The sequence below is a fragment of the Gallinula chloropus genome (genome assembly GCF_964237585.1).
Source record: "Gallinula chloropus genome assembly, chromosome: 29".
Classification (NCBI taxonomy): Eukaryota; Metazoa; Chordata; class Aves; order Gruiformes; family Rallidae; genus Gallinula; species Gallinula chloropus.
Window position 1 is genome coordinate 3,755,008 of NC_140114.1, and position 19,518 is coordinate 3,774,525.

General features: G+C 45.7%; 1 protein-coding gene across 1 annotated transcript; it reads right to left on the minus strand.

Annotated features, from left to right (window-relative positions):
- Positions 1-5,591: 5,591 nt before the first annotated feature.
- On the minus strand, positions 5,592-18,267 carry LOC311202165 (ATPase family AAA domain-containing protein 2-like; the record flags this gene model as incomplete). The annotated part of the gene is made up of 12 exons (XM_084276707.1): positions 5,592-5,642; positions 6,949-7,077; positions 8,029-8,090; positions 12,336-12,650; positions 13,088-13,178; positions 13,657-13,816; positions 14,158-14,246; positions 14,514-14,688; positions 15,921-16,036; positions 16,275-16,407; positions 17,830-17,968; positions 18,264-18,267. The coding sequence occupies 12 exons, from the start codon at positions 18,265-18,267 to the stop codon at positions 5,592-5,594; spliced, it is 1,464 nt and encodes a 487-aa protein (XP_084132833.1).
- Between the last annotated feature and the right edge of the window lie 1,251 nt (positions 18,268-19,518).

Consider the following 19,518-nt stretch of genomic DNA (forward strand, 5'->3'; position numbering starts at 1 on the left):
GGGGAAAGTGTTTTAAGATCTGGTTGCGTTTGTTTTAAGATCTGGTCGTGCTCCCAACGCCGGTTTCTTCACTGTTCTTTGTACTGTAGTGTAATAAAGTAGGTAGTTTCTCTCTTCTTCACTTTGTGTTGAGTCTGTTTTGCCCATGTCATTGCTGACAGAATGATCTCTCCCTGTCCTTATTTTGTCTCCTGAACCTCTTAATATATATTTTCTCCCCTGTCCAACTAAGAAGGGAAGTAATAGACTGACTTTGGACAGCGTCTGGCCTCCAGCCAGGGCTAAACCACCACACTAATACACACCTAGAGGCAATTCCTGAGGACTAGTGCAGCTGCACTGCAGTTTTTGGGGGGGTAAAACGTGAGGTAGATTTGAGGTTATTCTGTCCCTACAGAGGTCTGGATTTGCAGCAGGTGGCTTTTTGTTGTTTGGGGTTTTTTTTACCAAATACTTTCTGACTCAGAGAAAGTGGAAATCGCCTTCAGGCTAATAGAACCAGTTGTTTTTTCTTTGCACGCTGAGGTTTAGCTCCAAACTGCACTTTATTGAATGCACTTTGTAGATAGAACCTCTTCTTTTGTTACGTTGCAGTTAACTGGGGTTAGTACCAGGCTGACATCTGGCAGACAGCTGATTTTTCATGCACAGAACTGGGAAATAGTGGAAACGAGCAGGTGCTTTTTTATATATTACTTTTTAATTTTAGCTCTTCTAAAGGTGTACAGGAGGAAAGAGAAACAAGGAACTTTTGCTGTTATTCAGTGTTAGCTGCGTTAAGATTTTGGCTATTTGCCTCTAAAAAAAGCAGTCTCAGATTAGTATTATCCTAAAATAATTCAATTTAAAGGAGCAGCAGAATGCTGGATCTAGTTTTACTGCATGACTAGCGTTTTTCAGAGTAGCTCATAGGAAATCATAAACATCAGGGGAATCAGGATAGATTATTTTGTCAGTCTGGCTGCCTGAACATCCAGCCTGGAGGTTTGCGCACAGCCTGTAACTGGAAGTTCTTAAAGAGCTGTGGCATCCTGGGAGGGTCTGAAGAGGAGGAATGCTGACGTCCTTGTTCGGCAGAGTCTCTGGATCCCATAAGGCAACAGAGCCCAGAGTTCCAGAACTGAACCACAGGCAGAATGAGCTCCGTGCACTGAAGTACAGGGACTGAGGGTGTTCCAGAAGCGAAAGGTGCTGAAGCTGGATGGGTGATACTCTTTTGATGGAATGATAGGTGTATTTTGTAAAGGGAGCAGCAGAGACTTTTCTGGAACATCCTGTATGGTACTCTGTGGAACTCACAGTAGAAGCAGTGCCGTAGGATAGTAGTGCATCACATGGAATTGAAATACACGCAAGCGGACTGATAGATCTTCACAAGTATTGTCTGTCAGTGAAGAATCATGGTGGAAGGGCAATTTTCCTACCAACCTTTTCCAGGTGGCAGTGCTCGATTCAGCCCTAGTCACCACCTGCTTTATTTAGCGGGTGTAAAATTGCTGCTCTCAAGGTATGTGAACGGTGAAACATAAAAGAGCATCAGAAACAAAAATGGAAACTAAAGCCATGCAAATTCAGATGTGACCTGAAAGCAGTATTTGAAGAGTGAGGACACTGAGACTGGAATGAACTGGAACTGTTTAAAACTCCCTTTTGCCCGGAGCACACAGCACACATCTCAGGGGTTTGCTGCATTCGGGCTGAGAGGCAGCAGAGCCCAAGGAGCCAGGCTGATGCCTGTCTCAGAAACACTTCCCATGCTGATGTCCATGGCCCTCAGAGCAAGGCCTCCAGTGAAGCGCTGGCTTCTGCCTGCCAGCCCTGGCTGGGCTGACTGGGCCTGAAAGCCCTGGCCCAGCCCTTGCAGAAGGAGTGTTCAGCTCTGCCCCTGCCCAGCAGCAGCCTGGATCTGTCAGGCAGCTCCTGACAGGAATCTCTCCTGGCTGCCTGGATCCTGCCCATGCAGGGAGCTCCAGCAGGCAGCAGAAGCCCCTGCGCTTGGCCAAGGGCCTTGCTGCCTCACGGGGACCCCAGCCTTCAGCTCAGCTTGGTCGCAGCTGGAGCAGAGACTGGGCTTGGCCAGACCCCCATGGCCGCCCAGTAGCCCCATGACCCAGGCCTACAGTTCCCACAATGCCCCAGGAACCACCATGGCCGCCCAGCAGCCTCTGCTCTCTGACTCCCACCATGCCCAGGAACTATTATGGCCGCCCAGCAGCCTCTGGCCCACAGCTCCCATCACGTAGCGGGGCCGCTGCTTCCTGCAGTGGGACCGTTAAGAGACACCGTCCCGCAGTCCGGCCCTGCCCCCGCAGGCCCCATGGCTGCCTCCCCAGGGCTGCCCCTGCCCGAGAGGGACACCAGATGGACAGAGGGACGAGTTGAAAGATGGGCAGGAAGCTGAGGGAGGAGGAAGGAGGGAAAAGCTGGGAGAGATGGCAGCAGAGGCAGAGATCAGAAAGGAGATGGAGGGGCTGTGGAGAGCAGGTGCCTGAAGAAAACTGGTGCTGAGCAGCAGCCCAGAGGAGCAGCAGGGCCGGGAGGAGGGCAGAGGGACTGGGTGACACAGGCCAGGCCAGAGAGCAGGACGGGGGGACACGGAGAGAGAAGAGGCGGAGGGGAGGAGAAAGGATTGACAGAAAACAGAGAAGGGCAGGGAGCAGGAGAGAGACGTGTGGAGAGAGGGAAACAGAGCAACAGGCTGCAGGACAGACAGACAGGGACCAGGAGGGACAGACAGGCAGTCAGGGAGAGACAACATCAGCCAGTGTCTCTGGGCCAGAGAGGGGAGGAGTGAAAGAAGAAGACCAGGCAGCAGAGACAGAGAGGGAAAGAGACAGTTCCTGGTGGGCTGCAGGCTGGGAGGGAGGAATCACAAACTGGGGGCAAGGGTCTGGACAGAGCACTGTTGGGGAGATGAAAACCAGCACTGATGGGCAACCGTCCCAATTCCTGAGCTCTGGTGTGATCTTTGAAACGTCCCGTGTGCTGGAGAGCTGCTGCAGGGAGTGACAGCGACTGCAGAGCAACGCTGAGACCCGCCGGACAGAGGTGGTGACAGTGGCTGCAGAGCAGCCCAGGTGAACCAGTTCTCTTGACTGTCAAAGCTGACACCCCTAAATGTGGTAATCCCAAGAAAGGGGCACATGCACATGTCGATTGTGTTCACCTCTCCAAATCATGTTACTCGTCACCCCTGGGAGGGAACACCTAAGCCTGGGCTATAAAGGACAGTGAGGAAGTTATGCCTGGGGTAACTGCTACCAAATTCCACAGCGTTCAAAATTCTGCTGTTTCAAGCAAATCCACAAGATGAGCTTGTCCAGCTGAGCCTTGTCTCTTTTGGGAAACTTGTGCTGGTGACCTGAATTGAAAATGGCTGTGTGATCCCAGAAACCTCAAGGCTTGCCCCAGGGCAAGCCATGGTATCTATAAAGTAGAATCGTCCACTTAACAGGGACAGAAATGGGGGAAAGCAAGGCTTTTCAGGAGGCAGTGTGAGTTCTTCTTTGCTTAAGCTCTGCGTAAGTCGTGTCAGAGAGAGATCCAGCAGCAGCATGGCTTTGTTTCTACACGCTGTATTGGTAACGCAGGGAAGAGATCCCTGGGTTTCTATCTGAAAGTTTGGAATTCTGGCCTAAGAAACGTTGGTTTAGGAAATAATTTTTTGGTACCAAGATGAGTTTCACTTCTTGCAAGAAAGTTTTTCTCTGTTGTCCCTTTGGAAGCATCTTAAAGAACTGGAGTAAATCTGGAGGGATGCCCCTGCCTAGGGATAGATTAAAATGGTATTGTAATGTGTGGTGTCCCCAGTATCACTTGGTCAGTGGTGAAAATGGCCAGAAAATGGGACCTTGAAATATCCTACTCTATTTCAGGTGCTGTTGTTTTGTCCCAGAAATGAGAACTGGACAGAGAGCGCATATGCGGGCTTGCTCTTGGCATTGCAAAGTGATTTGGATATTAGACAGAGATATGGATGGATTTGGAATACCAGAAGAGAACCTATACTTGAAGTGAGGAAAAAAATAAAAGGAAAAGGTCTGTTTGTGTTGTGCTGCTTGTAAGCACAGAAAGGAGGGGGTGTGTTGTGAGGATTCTAAGATGAAAAATGAGTGTGTTTGATGTAGTGACTGCGAGATGAGAAACACCGAAGCATCAGAGTAAACTACTTTGGAAAAGAAGGATTATTGCAACTTCCAGTGTCTTTAGAGCTAGATTGGCTTTTTTTTTTTTTGTATATGGGGTATTTTACTCACATGAAAACAGCTGATCTCAGTAAAAGAATATTCCTCTTTCTAAGAAGAGGATAAAGTAGGCAATATAACGGTTGTGTTTGGTTTCAGACTGTTGATTGTTCCAGAAAGGGTGATACTGAATACAGCTGTGTTCTTAGGCATGATTGCTGCTAAGTACCAACCCTACCAGCAACCAGGGCAATGAGAATCCTGTCCAGGAACTTCCCATCTGGTTTGAAAATACCTGTGTGTGTGTATCTGCATGCTTGACTTTGTAGCTGTGAATAATCCTTCTGAGCTTAGGGCAACAGTTCATACCCATAAAATCATTTGCATGTAGAGCTCCAGCAGTGAGGCCAGAGCTGCAGACAGGGGAAGATGCAACACACAGAGAGAGATTTAATATCGAGGACAAAATGAGCTCCTGCTGATGGGATTCAGTAGCTTTAGTCCATTAATGACTATTTGATTGTGCAGGACATTTTTCCCCCTGCTACCTACTTTTTACCCAGACTGGGAACTCAGAGATGGGTTTTGTATGTAGGAAAGGTTCTGTTGACTATCAGAATTAGTAATCCCTTTTTTTGTTCATATTACAATGAGGTGTTTTTTTGGTAAATGACACCATTTTAGATTTAAATGTACAAAATTATGGACCAGTTTGTGTGTAAAAGTAATGAAAGGGAGAGCAGAATGGCAAAGGGCTCCAGAGATGCTGTTATCTGACAACTGACAAATTATTTGGCACTGAAGTACTTTAAAATGCTTTTAAATCCTGTGTTTCTGGACACTGGAGTTGGTGTAACTTTCATCCCCACCAGTCAATCCTGAGGCCCACATCCCCTAGTAGGACTTTGCTTAGGAGTGACCTTCCTTTCCTAGCAGTAGGAATATATTTCCCAGTCAGTCTTTGATCTCTGTTCTGCACTGGTGCCTGCTGGGCTTGCAGTGAGGATCAGTCACTCTGCTGCCCAGCATGGCAGCCGTCCTGCTTGTCATAAACTGCAGTTGGGATTCTCAGACTGGGACTTGAGACAGCGCTTGTGTGTTTTGGTAGGAGAGTGTTTCCTGTGATCCAAAGCCCAGTCTTTCCCATTGATTAACTAAGTGGTGTTCCTGGACTTTGAGGTTAATTTCCCTGTGAAAACCAGGAGTGTCTCAGTGCAGAAAGATCAGGCAAAGATTTAGGATGGGCCTTCTAGATAATGATGAAAATATCAAAAGCAGCTAAAGGACTTTGAGTGTTCCTAATCAATTTTACAATGTATTTGTTTAATAGATGTGCAAGTAACATTTATTGAATAATGCAGCAAGAACAGCGTGCAGTGAGAACAGCCAAGTGGAAGAATGCTGAAGTCAGTCATGGTGGAAGGCATGACTGAAGGCTTCAATTTCTTTCTTCATTTCCTAGGAAGAAGAAAAGACAAACCAGCAGTCAGCATGAACAAGAGCTTCAGGACCCTGCTTATTTATTCATCACAGGAGTAAAGAATCTGTCCACACACGCAACTGTTAGCAATATTTAGCAAATACATGTGCTGCTACCACCACCACCACGTCTTTCTTTACTTCCACGGATGTTAAACACGTGTATCTTTGGATCCTGTCAGCACGGACAAGAGAGACAGTGTGGATCTGTATCACGGGACCATGACTCTGTATCAACAGTGGTTCCAACAGGTAGAAAGAAGAGCCAGTTCCAGAAAAGCCCCAACTAAATGCTGGAAATGCTCCCTTCTGCACCCTGAATCATTACTTGTTAAAGAATTCTCTCTTCATACACAGATTTTGCTCCTGACTGACTTGCAGCATCACTCTGAATAGGAGGCTTGGGGTTTTTTTGGTTAAAGCTAAAGTAGGAAACTAAGAAATCAAGTCTCTCTTAATTTAAGCATTACAAGTGAAGTCACAAAACCTCACAAGCCCCAGGCAACAGAAACACGTCCCTTCCCATGCTAAGCCACATCACTATGCTGGATGAGAGATGGGCCTGTTTGTCAGGAATGGCATCCCTGAATCCAAAGCATCCTCAGGGCTGCACAGGCAGAACAGAACATCCGGTCTAACTCTTTGTCAGATGTGGAAGACAAGGGCCAAAGACCAGGTCTTCCTCTTTTGCAAGGCAGGCTGAGAAGTAGAAGGAATTTGCTCTCTTCTCAGGCACAAGCAGCTCAAAGACAAATGGTTTCAAGGATCTTGTATCTGAAGACTCAATATCCAACCTATCTAAATGGACTCAAGGCTGGGAACGCCTGACTGGCACCATGGGTGCCTCTGGACGATTTCTGCTGAGTTCTGACAAGTCAGAAGTCCTCTTTTAGAGGAAGGGATCAGAGAATGTGACTATTAAACCATCAGAGGCAGAAATCTCCCCCTGTGTCAAAATAAAGATGCTCACGACAAAGGTTGTGGGGAAGGACTCCTGACAGACTGAGGTTAACTGCTTGGAGATGGCTGTGGGGGTGGACCCACTGTCTTCCAGTTCAAGCTGTTCCCTGCAGAAACTGCCAATGACTCTGCCAAGTACAACAAGGGTTTTGCAATACGGAGAAGTGGCCTCAGAGTGAAATGGAAAAGTCTTCTAACACAGGCAACTAAGCAGTGAAGAGTAACACCCTGCTAAGTGCCATGTCCAGAGCGCACACACACACAGGCAGGATTCATGCTCACTTAACAGTGATACAAAGTGCTGTAAGACACAGGAAAGAATCACCTGCACTAGTTGGGTCGTGTCGTAATCTTCCCGATGCCGGTAAATGCACCGAGCAAGAACACCATAGAGTCTTTCCAAGTCAGAGACGGTGAAGTTCTTAGTTGCCACAGTGGCTAAAGTCAACAGTTGCTGAAGAGAAAATGGGAACAAGTTCAGAATAGCCCCAAATCCTCTGAACAGGCTCCTCATGCATATTTTCAGAAACTAACCAGTAACAACGCCAGTGACATCCTACATTTTCTACAGCAAAATAAAACACGAGGGACCCTTCAGAGAACACATTAAATACCTCCCAAGATTTAACTGGAGAAAAGGAGTTACTTTTTCATACTACAGAGGAAAGGCAGGCTAACATTTCAGGAAATATTTCGGTACTCATCTGGCTATCCCATCAAGAATCCCAATTGCAAATCAGCTGTTTCCAGAGCAGCACGGAATGCAGGTCAGGAAGCCAAGTTACATCAGCTGGCACCTACCTCTAGACTGGGTAAATGAGCAGAGTGACTCTGCCTGTAGCAAGTTGCCAAGCTTGCACACAGTCCTGCCTGTTACCAAAGATGTGAATGTGATCATCTCTGGGAAAACAAAGTAGCAGCAGCACCTTCTTCCACTGCTGTGGCTGTTTAGCTTTGGTGTTGTGTGAGGCTGTGAAGATGGAGTTAAAAGAACAGCCACAGCACATGACAATATTCCTGCCTCACAACTGCCCGTCATCAAACTCTGCCTCCTTCAGATCCACTAGCACCAAAGCCCTCAAGGTCATTTCACTCCACCTGGAGATAAGACATATGTCCCACTTCCATATTAGCAACATTGAAATTCAACTTACTCTGAGCTCACTGCCATCCACAACCCCTGGCCCTCTGCGAACTCTCGCTGCGTTACCGTCACGGGAACAGCTCGCACCAGTCACAGGGTGTACCAAGGCACCTGGAACGGCACAAATTGCTTCAGTCGGGATTTCTGCTTCTCTGGGTGGGCTACAGGGTCAGTGAATTATCCTGGAATACAGTCTCTCTGCAGGGCCAGAGACAGAACTGTTGCCAGTTATTTCTTCACTGAGAAGCACTTGACTTTTACCTTCTCTCTGGCCAAAGTCACTGCTCCATCAACAGAAGGCACTCGGGCATACAAGAAAAGCACTAGAGAAAAAGGCAGGGTACAGCCGGGGGGAAATACACCAGCGTTGCCATGACAGTCTGGCAGGCTAACACTCACTCCCAAGTCATGTAGGTTAGGAAACACACCTTGCACTGCAAACAGGAGCATGTAAGCCTTCTGTTCAACAGGTGACTCTGGGGCCACACTGCTTGAAGTCCAGCTTTTTAACTCACACTGCTCATTACTGGGAAGATACTCGTACAATAAAAGGAAGTCAAAGGCTGTTTTCCCTTTAGGTACCATTTGAAAAACAACCTGCAGGAGCAGAACACCAGCATCTGCAGAAAGACACGACTTGGGCTTTCAGTAACTACAGGGGCAGCATCCTTACGCAAGAAACACACTGTGCTGACTGCAGAGAGGTGTTACAGGAAGAATGGAACCAAAGATGGCTCATCAATAGTGTAATCCAAAAGCAGCTTAAATGAGCTGCTTGACCTTAGCTTTTGAATCTCTGTCTTCAGAACCTTGTGCTCATTGGCACCCCAGCATTTCACTCTTTCTCAAGCCTGAATGTTCAGGAAGCACTACACACTCCTTCTCAGAAGCAGATGTTGCCCACCAGAACTTTCTCGCTTTTATTTTAAGTCCCAGATTTAGTTTCATGACCATTTTCATGTTGTTCCACCACATCAGAAACTCTCATTCAATCCATGTTACCCCAAGACAAACCTGTGAAAAGTTACTGAGAGAAAAATACCACAAAGCAAAAACTCTACAGCTACTGACTTACAGGTACCCACGTTTTGTATGTAGAATATCCTCACCTGCATTGCTTATGGACTCAGAACGTGTAGGAGCTTGATTTAGAAGTAGGTCTTCAAAAAACCTTCTTCTTTCTCCCTCATCAGGACACTGGACATTGAAAACTTCATTTTGACCAATAAACAGCTCTCGTATCTATAGCCCAAAGAGGAAAGTTATTTCAGATACACGGCGACACACGCTCAGACTCTATTCCCAGAAGATGAGTACCTGTCTAAATTCTAACTTGTCACCTGAGTAAGACAGACTGTGAGGAGTTGTCTTCCTGCCCTTTCCAAGCATCTGATGACAACCACCTCTAGGTAAGCTGACCCCACATTTGAGACAAAATAGGTCTAGGATGCTCAGCATGGACTCTTGCTGAATTTTGTGAAGGAATACGCCTACAGATCGATTTACAAGTGACTAAACAGGAGCTGGAATTCAGCTATCGACTCTGTAAAGCTTTCACTTCTATGAAAAATGCTTATTCAAGAATTGAAATACAAAGTTACAGTCCATTGTGTTACAGCGTGACCACCGTACTTTCTCAGTAAAAATATCCCTTTTCAGTAAAAATGTTTTCAGTTTAAATAGGTTTCCCAGTGCCATTGCCAGCACTGCATATTCTTGACTAATGTTCAGACCCAACCATCTTGAACTCACATGAGTGCTTGTCTGAAGATAACGGACACATCTGTCGAATAGGCAGGAGTGTGTGAGAAGGGGGGAAAAGTTGGGTCAAAGTCAATCCCTTTACTCAGAAAACACTTGAGACAAATGCTTTTGGCATTGTTTTGTCTAAGCAGATTTGAGGAGACCTGGCTAGGGTGCCCGAGTAATAACAGGATGCATTTGTTTAAGTACCCCAATGCTTCAAGGAGCTCTAGATGAACAGGAAATTGAATAAAAAGAGAAGGAAAAGTATTCATGTCAATACCTCTCTTGGGAGATCTGTGTAACTCACATCCGATGTTGCAAGCAGCAGAACTGGGGCAAATGATGGGATGTTCTGCAGTAGTCTTGTAAAGGTTGTTTTCAGTGGATCTCCAACAGCTTTCCACCACAAGTCAATAAGTGGAATATAAATGATACTTGGTGCCTTTCTTTGAGCTTCTTGCATCACCTGGTAAAATGAAAGCCTGGATAAGAAGACTGAGCCATTTGGAACAGGCTCATAAGTAACCAGGGATCAGTCAAACGCTCTTACCAAATAGGAGTACACAAAAGTCAAAACACAAAACCAAACCACCCCCAGAACAACTCTCCAACCCAAAGGTAGAATTTTCACTTTGACTCAAAGATAGACATTGTTACACAGACAGGAACAGAGCTGGTGTAAGGAACCTCACAATGTACATGATGTATGTGGTGGTGTGCCTGAAAAGACAAGACTAACCCTGTCTTCTTCAAGACAGCTTAGTTTGGGTAAATGGTTACATGATGGAGACCAGACCATTTTCAGTTTGGAGCAGGAACACATCTGAGTCAGTCGAGTCTGGAGCAGTCTGAACAGGCAGAGACCAACGTGAAAAGATGAGGGCTGATGCTGATGAAGTGGATTTCCAGGCAGAAGTAAACCAAACAGCACGTCCAAACCAGGCCACCTCCATTAACAATGAATGTCACTTCCTTTACTAGTTTAGAGACAGTTTGTGAATCCCATGAGCATAAAAAGAGGAGATACCTGTGCACACGTTTGTTCCCATGATGTGTTGCCAGCAAACAAAACAGGCATGTCCAGCGTATAAACAGGAAACTTTTCCAGGGCATGTATTACTGCAGGTGCCAAATGAGAAGTTTGCCCACACCCTGGCTCTCCAACTAGTAAGCACCGTGGCCTCACACAGGTTGGCTGGTAAGGAGCAGTTCTAGAACAAGGAGGAGGAAAGAACTTTCAGAGTCAAGTGATGAATAGACACACAGCTGTCAAAGGCTTTTCCCTAACCTCCTTTGTTTGTAAAGACTCTCTCTGTTCCAGCAAGTAAGAAGCTGGTCTGTGATCAGAAAGACTTTCAAAACCCATTTTCTTACCAACTCATCCCATAGCTCCCCTACGAAATCCCACCAATCCTGCTATTTGCTTGGCTGGGTGAAGCAACAGCTCTTGAATCACACAGGGGACTGTCCAGCTCAAATACACACACACCAGCTGGTCAGTAACCTGATATTGGGCAGAACAACCCTCACTCAGGACACACCTCTCTGGATCTCTTCACCACCCGTCCACCCCAATTTTCAGCTGCAATTTGCCTATTGTTACTGGAGACGGAAGGAAGGGAGGGAGGGAGGGAGGGAGGGAGAAGAGAATTAGGAAAAAACAATTGAGGTGGGCACTGAAACACGTTCCCCGTATCTGAAGTGCACAACTGATTGGTTAAATTACAGCTGTACCCGAAGTATGTGTAAGATTTACACAGTCCTTCTCATTGTTTGAATTGTTTGGATTTTCTAGTCATCATTCTGCACTAGCACGAAATACATTTGTCAAGAGCCCTTGTTGTGTGCTACACTGTTGTGCCTTTGCTGGCTGAAGTCCAAGATCCCAGAGACATAACCAAGCTCAGCAGGTCAGGTTTCTCTGGACAGCACAGCAACAGAGATTGAGAAAAAGAACTGACCCAACAGTAGTGGCAACAGGAAAACTTTTCAGCTGTTAGCTTATACAAGCTGCACATTAAAATGTCTGAAGATCAGCATAAACAGTTACCCTCTAGGATGGAGGAACTGCCTCTCTTCTCTTCTGGGCTTTTTATGCGGTGGCATTTCTTCAAAGGTTGATGGTGATCCTGGTAGGATATTTTCCAGAGATTAGCATAATAGCAGTTAACAAACCTCCATTTGTCTGGGGTGGAGCAAGTTTATCACTTTACAGACTCTCACCAACGGACAGACTAAACCGGCTCAGGCCTGAGGCTGTCATAGGCAGGACCTCACATCTGCTGGGCAAGCCGAGCCCCAGAGTATATAGTGCTAAACCACTCTGATCTCATGTACAAGTGTGCACTGCAATCCACAGGCAGTCAGGTTAAAACCCTAGGGTTAAAAATCATGGTAGCTCAAGCAGTATTTAGCTTAAACCACTTATACGTGACTTGTGGGCCTGACATTCCTCAGACAGGCATTAGAAGCCTTCCCTTCTGCCCCTAGTTAAATGTTTTGAAAGAGCTACCTTGTACATTCAATCTTAGATCCATATTTACAACTGAGAAATAGGATGTTAGCTACTGTCACAAACAGGATGCTGAAGTAGAGAAGGCTGTTGTCGACTGCATATAGCGAGTCATTCACAGCTCCCATCCTGCACTTCAGTTTAGAATCCAGAACACAAACTGTGTGTGGTATTCCTGCAATGAAGGTGTGCCCCTGCCTGTTACACAGTGCTGCTGCCATTCCGCTGGAGAGGCTGGTGGATGGTGATGGCACAAATGAGCAGCTTTTGCTTTGGCAGAATGTTAAAGAAGTGAATGCTACTGTTGTACCTTGTTGGTGGTCCTTCTGTAGCGCAGACTCTGCGTGGGGAAATACTCTCTGCAAGGCCTGTAAAATCCTTGCGAGGGAGTTTTCAAGCAGCGGTTTGGCAATAGGGCATAGCGCTCGCCCAGGGGAAGCCAAAGCCCTCTGTGAAGCTGGAGTAATCTTCTGCATAGCCACAAAAAAATCCTCTGCTGTTATTTCAAGAGAAGCAACATCGATTGGCAGCTTCTCGTTACTTTCATAGATCTGAGGATAGTGGCGGCGCAAAGCACAGAGAGCAGCTTCAGCACATAAGGCTCGAATGTCAGCACCGCAATACCCTAAGAAACAAGACAAAAGCCAAATGGGACATCAGTCTCAGGCAGCACACCACTCAAAGCCCAGGTTTCTGAAGTGCAATACTGAGAGACTTTGCCCGCAGCCAACAATTCACAGGTTAACAGAGCACTTCAAGAGGCACCGCGCTGCAGACAAGTTTTGTTACGTCGCTCGCAGCCTGGTCTCCCACACTTAGGAAGCAGTCTCCTCATCAGAACTTTGCTCCTGAGGAAGATGCCCCAAACCCATTCAACGTTCTCAGAGACACAAAAAGAATATTCACAAAATGAAAAGAATCTCTTCCCTTCTCCCACGCCGTGCCAGGTGCCTCACTGCCACGCTGTGCAGCAAGGTGCAAGAGCCTGGGTACTGCCTGGTAGAAGCTCAGATTCCTTCGGACTCAGCCACGTGCAGAAGCTCACTTTGTTTTCAAACTTACCAACACATCTGTCAGCGAGCTCTTGCAGGAACGTGCCTGGTGGCTGAGGCCTCCAATGTTGTGTGTGAATCTCAAAAATCTCCTTTCTAGCCTGGAAAGAAAATGGTTGTGGTTTGTCCTACGTCTTCTCTTAAAAAAAAACAACCAAGCCAACCAACACAAAATGCCCCAGATCCTCACATGAGTACAAATAGAGAGCAGTGTCTAGGTGGATACAGTACATAAACAAACTGAACGTCTTTGGGAATGAAAACAAGTTCATTCACTCCGGCACCAGCCTTGGTAAAAGTTTTTCCTAGCAAAAGAGGAATGCTTGTGTGCACAACATTTCTTTGCTTTTCAAGATGTGAAAGCAGTAATTTATAGTTAACTGAGACATTTACTGCCAGAGTCACATATAATCACAGAGATCCAGTACCTGACCTTACTGCCAATGCAGCGTCACTGTTGTCCAAGTTGTCAATACTGATTTTCACCTGAACTGCTCTGCAATACCGCACTGTGACCCTGGTTCTGTTCTCAAGAAGGACTTTGTCACACCAACATGAAGGTTGAGTTTCAATTCTGACCTTTGTATCTGGCAAGCTGAAGAAGAACTCGCGATCAAAGCGTCCAGGTCTTCGTAAAGCAGGATCTACAGAATCCAGCCTGTTGGTGGCTCCGATTACCACCACCTCTCCTCTGCTGTCAAAGCCATCCATAAGGGCCAGAAGAGTTGTTACGATAGAGCTAAGGGAAAAAACAGAATTTCCATTCACTGGTTTAGAACATTTTCTGATATTCTACACAGTCTTCTCCAATGATGACTCAAAAAGAACAAGCTTTTATCAGTGAGACACTGGTTAGCTAAAGACCCATTGGAAGACATAAAGAAACCAATAAGCTAACACAGGCCTTGTGCTCCTATCAAGCTTAGCGAATTGATTTCAATTCTTGTTGAAAAATACTCTGTTATTTAGCAGCAATTACTGGTTTGCAGGATCAATTCCCGTGTCACAGCGTTAAACAGGTTCTGGTCTTCTTTTCACAGAGGTCGAGAAGCTTCTATGTAGATGCAAAAAAGGCACTACCTATGAATCTGGTCTTGTTTGTCGGACCGCACAGGAGCAAGGCCGTCTATCTCATCAAAGAAAATGATTGAAGGTCGCATCTTGTAGGCCTAGAATGGAAACACAGGATCCTGACATCATAATGCAAGCACTATTTTAAGGAGAAAAAATCCTTAAACGGGTTTGTTTCGCATGGTTTTCCCATTTGCTCTATTTATCTTTCCCAATACAGGTCAAGACCTCATGCCCCTCAATAACCCAGTGCAAAAGGAAACACTGACAAAACACAAAAAAGCAGGGAGTTCTTCCTAAAAATACTGACCACAGAAGTTTACAGTTACCACTCGGACAGAACACAGGGCACATTTCAGCCTTACCTGATCAAACAATTCACGAAGCTGTCGTTCAGTTTCCCCTGCCCATTTACTCAGGCAGTCGGCACCTTTTCTCATAAAAAAGGCTATTCTCCTGCCACCTCGGCTATATTCGTTAGCCAGCGCACGAGCAACCAGTGTCTTCCCAGTTCCTGGTGGACCGTAGAACAGACAGCCTCTGCAATGAAAACAAAACACAACCCCACAAAACCCCCATTAAATTCACATATGACAACCCCCCTAATGGAAAAATACCTATTACAACCCCCATCCCGAAACTACACACCTCTTCTCTCCTAACCAGAACTAGCGGCAACAGCTGAAGAGGGAGAAGGCAAAAAGAGATGGAAGTTCTGGGTTCCAACGCAATTTAACAAGGCAGGAAGTGCAATTGATAGAGAGGAGAGTGGAGATGTACAAACCCTGAGAGCACATCATTGCATCCCAGAAGGACACTTCCAAAACTGCCCACAAACTAGCAGGGCAGGTTACAGCACAGCACAGCCAAGCAAGAATAAACCTTAGCACAAAATCCCAGACTGGCATAACTTGGGAATCACCAGTTCATTCTTCAGTGATACGCTGCATTGAAATGCTTGTCCTCGCAGAAGGCAAGATTTGACAGTGAAGCATTGCACTCTCCCCTCAAAAGCTCTAAGTTACTGGATTTGCTCTCCCAGACCATGCATTGCTGATGCTAAAAAAGGTGCAGGTCTAAGGCTGGGAGAGAAAACTGCATTTCCAGATAAATACAGTCATCAGTGAGAACAGCTGAAACGTTGCTGTTTCAAAAAGAATTTCAGTGCATAAAGAAGCCAAACCCTGGAAGACTTTCCTTCCGTTATTTGTAATACTTTCAAACCGACTGAAAGCAAAGAATTTCACTGTAGCACGACTGAACTTTGCTGATCAAACACATACAAAGCTAACAATTACATTTCTACTTGTTTCCTGACACAGAACTAATATAGCAGCGTAAAAAGTGGACAGACTCTTATATTACCCCAACCACAAACACCACTGCAACGCTGTGGCTGTAATTCTCAAAGTCATGCTTGATCACTTGCAACAAAAGACTCTTGAGAGAGAACACTGGACTTGCAAGCAATGAATTACAGTTGACTACAGGTATAGTATTCCTTCCTGCTTGTAAACTAATCAAGTTGGCTTGTACCTAGAACGCAAAACAAGAACACCCCAAGCCCTCCTTTTAAAGGCAAGGCAGTGACAAAGGACGCCCTTGCTGCAGCTGGATTCTAGATTCTACCCATTTTAAATAAATTCTTTTTTACTACTGCTAAGAAAACCCACCAACAAGGCTGAAGAGTTTGAAGCATGGAAACATATTGATAGCTCAGTTGAATACTCTCAGGAAAATGGGTTAATTAGAATGTACACAGTATCTGTTACCTTGGAGGCTGAATTTGGAATCTCTCAAAGACTTCAGGGTAAAGCAGCGGTAAAATGACCATCTCTTTTAAAGCTGAAATGTGGTCAGAAAGACCACCCACACCATCAAATCGTACCTAAAGAGAAAGTCAACAGAGCACATCTCATACATCACAGAAAGCTACGACCTTGACAAGGTTCCATCAGAAAGTCTGTGTCAGCACAAAGAAGAGCTCTGGGCAGTATTCAAATTGCTTGAGAGCAGAACTGTAAACCCCCTTTCCATTAGGGGGGTTACCCATAGGCAGCACGTGACTGGAAGCTTTCAGAAACACTGCAAACACTTCGCTGGCACGCTGATCTAGCATTACTTACTGAATGGCCTGTTTGCATTGGATCAACATCAGCCAGACTTGCTCCCCTTTTCCTTCGATCCTTCTTGAGGTTTAGTGGAAGGCACCTGATTTGAACGAAGGAGAGGAAGAGGAAGGCATTTGTTAGCATGCAGCTAGAAGATTTTTACATTTATGATGACAGCAGGTGAACCCAGAAGACCACCTAAGTGAGATCAACCTCGTAAAGAGGTAAATATTTGTTCAAATTGGTTTACATTTAATGTCCAAGAGTAAACAAAGGAAAATGGTCACTCCAGACATGAAGCCAGGCTAACTGACAACTCTTAGCGCTTACGAATATCCATGGCAGACCACACAACACACAGATGAATGCAAGCTGTGAACAAGGAGTTCCACAGATGCAGACTGTGAACTGACCATGACTTGGGTGATAGAAGAACCCCCCAAAGCACACTTCCAAGTACACACTAAGTAATATCAACATTTAAATGAATTCCATCTCAGAATTTCCTTTGAGATCTATTAGTTTCAGACGATTGTTCTCCTGATGAATCTCATTTCAAAGCCGTTACACGATTTCCCTTGTGACAGGGAAATTTCATGTTTCTTAGGAAGGTAAAATGTTTAACTGTTTTGCAAGGAAATGGCATAAACAAATGATTCATGGTGTCCTCTCTCTCTCACACACATAGAAATGGAGTTTCACCTCATGTCATATATCCCCTCTGTGGAAAGTCAAACCTTCTAAACCGGTTTAAAAAGACAGTTTCCTGAACCCGTCCTTCTCTCTCTGCTCTTGAGGATGCTGAGCAAAGTGCTCCTCATATCTAGCAAGAGACAGCGTGCTCCATGCTCTCGCTGCTTACAGGATCCAAACCCCCTCTGTCATGACTGTGGTCATTTAGAATTTCTAATTTCATTTAGCCTTTTTCTTGGTGAAGGACAGTTTCCTACTCAAACATGAACTGATTCCAAAGAGAAGCCAAAATCAGTACTTGAGTGATTAAGTAAATCCACACAGGGTCTCCCTCTACCTAAATTAGTTTTAAGAAAGTAACTGGTATCCTCCAAGCTTAAAAAGTCTGAGAGCAAAATGTTTTTTCAGAGGGACATTCTGGCTTCAAGTCAAGAAGGAGAGAATTTCAGTTACATCATCTCAGCCCCACCCTCCATAATCACCTCATCGAGGACAACAAATGCTGCATTTGAAATAATTAATGGCTAATAAAAAGTATGGCCTCCCCCCTCAATACTTGCTTTCCTTCTACCCTTGGACTACCACAGCAGTAATCCTAACGTTCATCTGTAATTCCCACCAATCCAAAACCTCTGGAAGCATTAGTCAGCAGTGTCACTGACAGCACTACTGAGAAATAAGGACCATCACCAAACATTCACGAACCTGTCAGTTCTTTGGCTGCAGGAGTCTTCTAGTCTTTGAGGACTTCCAAATGGGGACCTCTGTCTGGCATCTGAAGAGCAGTCTGAAACTTTGCTCTTACTTTGCCTTGGTTCTGTTGAAAGCAAAGAGAAGTTGAGTGCCCGTATGCATTTTCATTCCAAAACCATCTCACTGAAAGAAATCAGCTCTGAAGAAAAACCCTGCAGAGAGCCTACTTTTCAGTGGTGGTTGATAGTCCTCAACAGGTTTCCTCCTCTCTCGAAGGTGATAAAGCTTCTGAGTATCTTCTTCATCCTTCTCAACACTTTCTTCTGGCAGAACAACTGTACATTGAGATAAGATTGAACTTCTTAAGTACTCTTGTAAATTAAATTCAGAATGCACTACACAGAGGTTCTGTCCTTGCTGAGATGACTGGGTGGCTTCTCATCGGTCTTAGTAACAACAGTTCTATCATCTTCTTTAGCTGAGGCTTGAGGCACAAAGGCTTCAGTTTCTCTGCTGTTCTGCTCCCCATGTCCTTCCCCTTGCTCTGCTGGGAGAGCCCTGGAGGGGCCCAGGTGGCTGTTCCTCCTCCATTTGATTTGTGTGCCTGCCATTGCGTACCCATGCGCTCGTCTGGGCCTGTGCAGCTGGGGCTTGGATGGGCTGACGGCCCTGGGAGCAGCCCGCTGGGGTCTTCTTTGGGCTCCCCCTCCTGCCACTGTGTCTCTGAGCTCCGCTGTGGGGGTGCAGGGTTGGTCCATCACAAAACCTAACACTGGTTGGCTCAACTACCGCCACATCCTTTTCTGTCCTTAAGCATCCTCTTGCCTCGTTCTGTCCCATCCAGAAATCTCCTACAAGGATCGCTGGGCCAACTGCCCTCATCACAACCATCATTCCCACTAAACCTTCACATTTCCCCCCTCGCTCCAAGCATAAAGTCAATATGGCCTTTTACATTTTTACCAAATAACCTCATTGCTCATTTAGTTGCCCACTGAGCTCTGGGGTGACAGCTCCTAATTACAGGCCTGGACAGCAGCTTCCTCCAATCACCAGCTAAACACAGAAAGGAACACCACTCTCTTCTCCCCTGCTGATCTTCACACTCTGCAGGAGCTTTCCAACCTGCCTTACTTCCTGAGAAGTCTCTCCCTGCTGCTCACAAGCAGGAAATCTGGCACGCTCCTCTTGTAGTGAGATTGCTCTTCCTCCTTTTGAGGAATAACTTCTCTTTGTATTCCCACCTGTGCACAGCCATCTGCTGCCTTTTATCTTGTAAGCTTTCTGGAGAAGCCCAATGATTTTTTTCCTCTCTGAATACCTGTTCTGAGCTAACTACAGTACAGCCCTGAAGTGCAGCCCTGACTACAGCTTGTAATGCCAATAGCAAGACGGATCATTGTTTTAAAGAGATTAAAAATGCCCCACAGTTCAGCTTGTGTCAAGTGTTTAGGACAAGGCTTTTGGCTCGAGCATAGGAAAGAAAACTTAAACCAGAACTAACCCACAATCCCACCTTGCTCATCAGTTATTTCTTTGCCAGCTCTTGGCACTTCTTTCTTTCCCTTGGAGGTCCCATTGAGGTTCTCCTAAATAAGAAAAAAACCAACCCCCAAACCAGAAAGATCAGTCACAGGCATGTAGAAAACCTGACGTGTGTATTTTATCGGGTGCCCCTGTAGTAACATCATCACCGTGCTCCATATAGACAAACGACTGAAGTAAGGTACAGGAGAAGAGAACAGGTACAGCACTGGCACCCAGGAGCAGTGACAAGAATTCCTGCTCTAAAATGGGACTTTGTACATGTGACACTTAAATACAAAGCCCAGTCTATCAATTAATCACAGATCAATAATCCAAGAACCCAGGC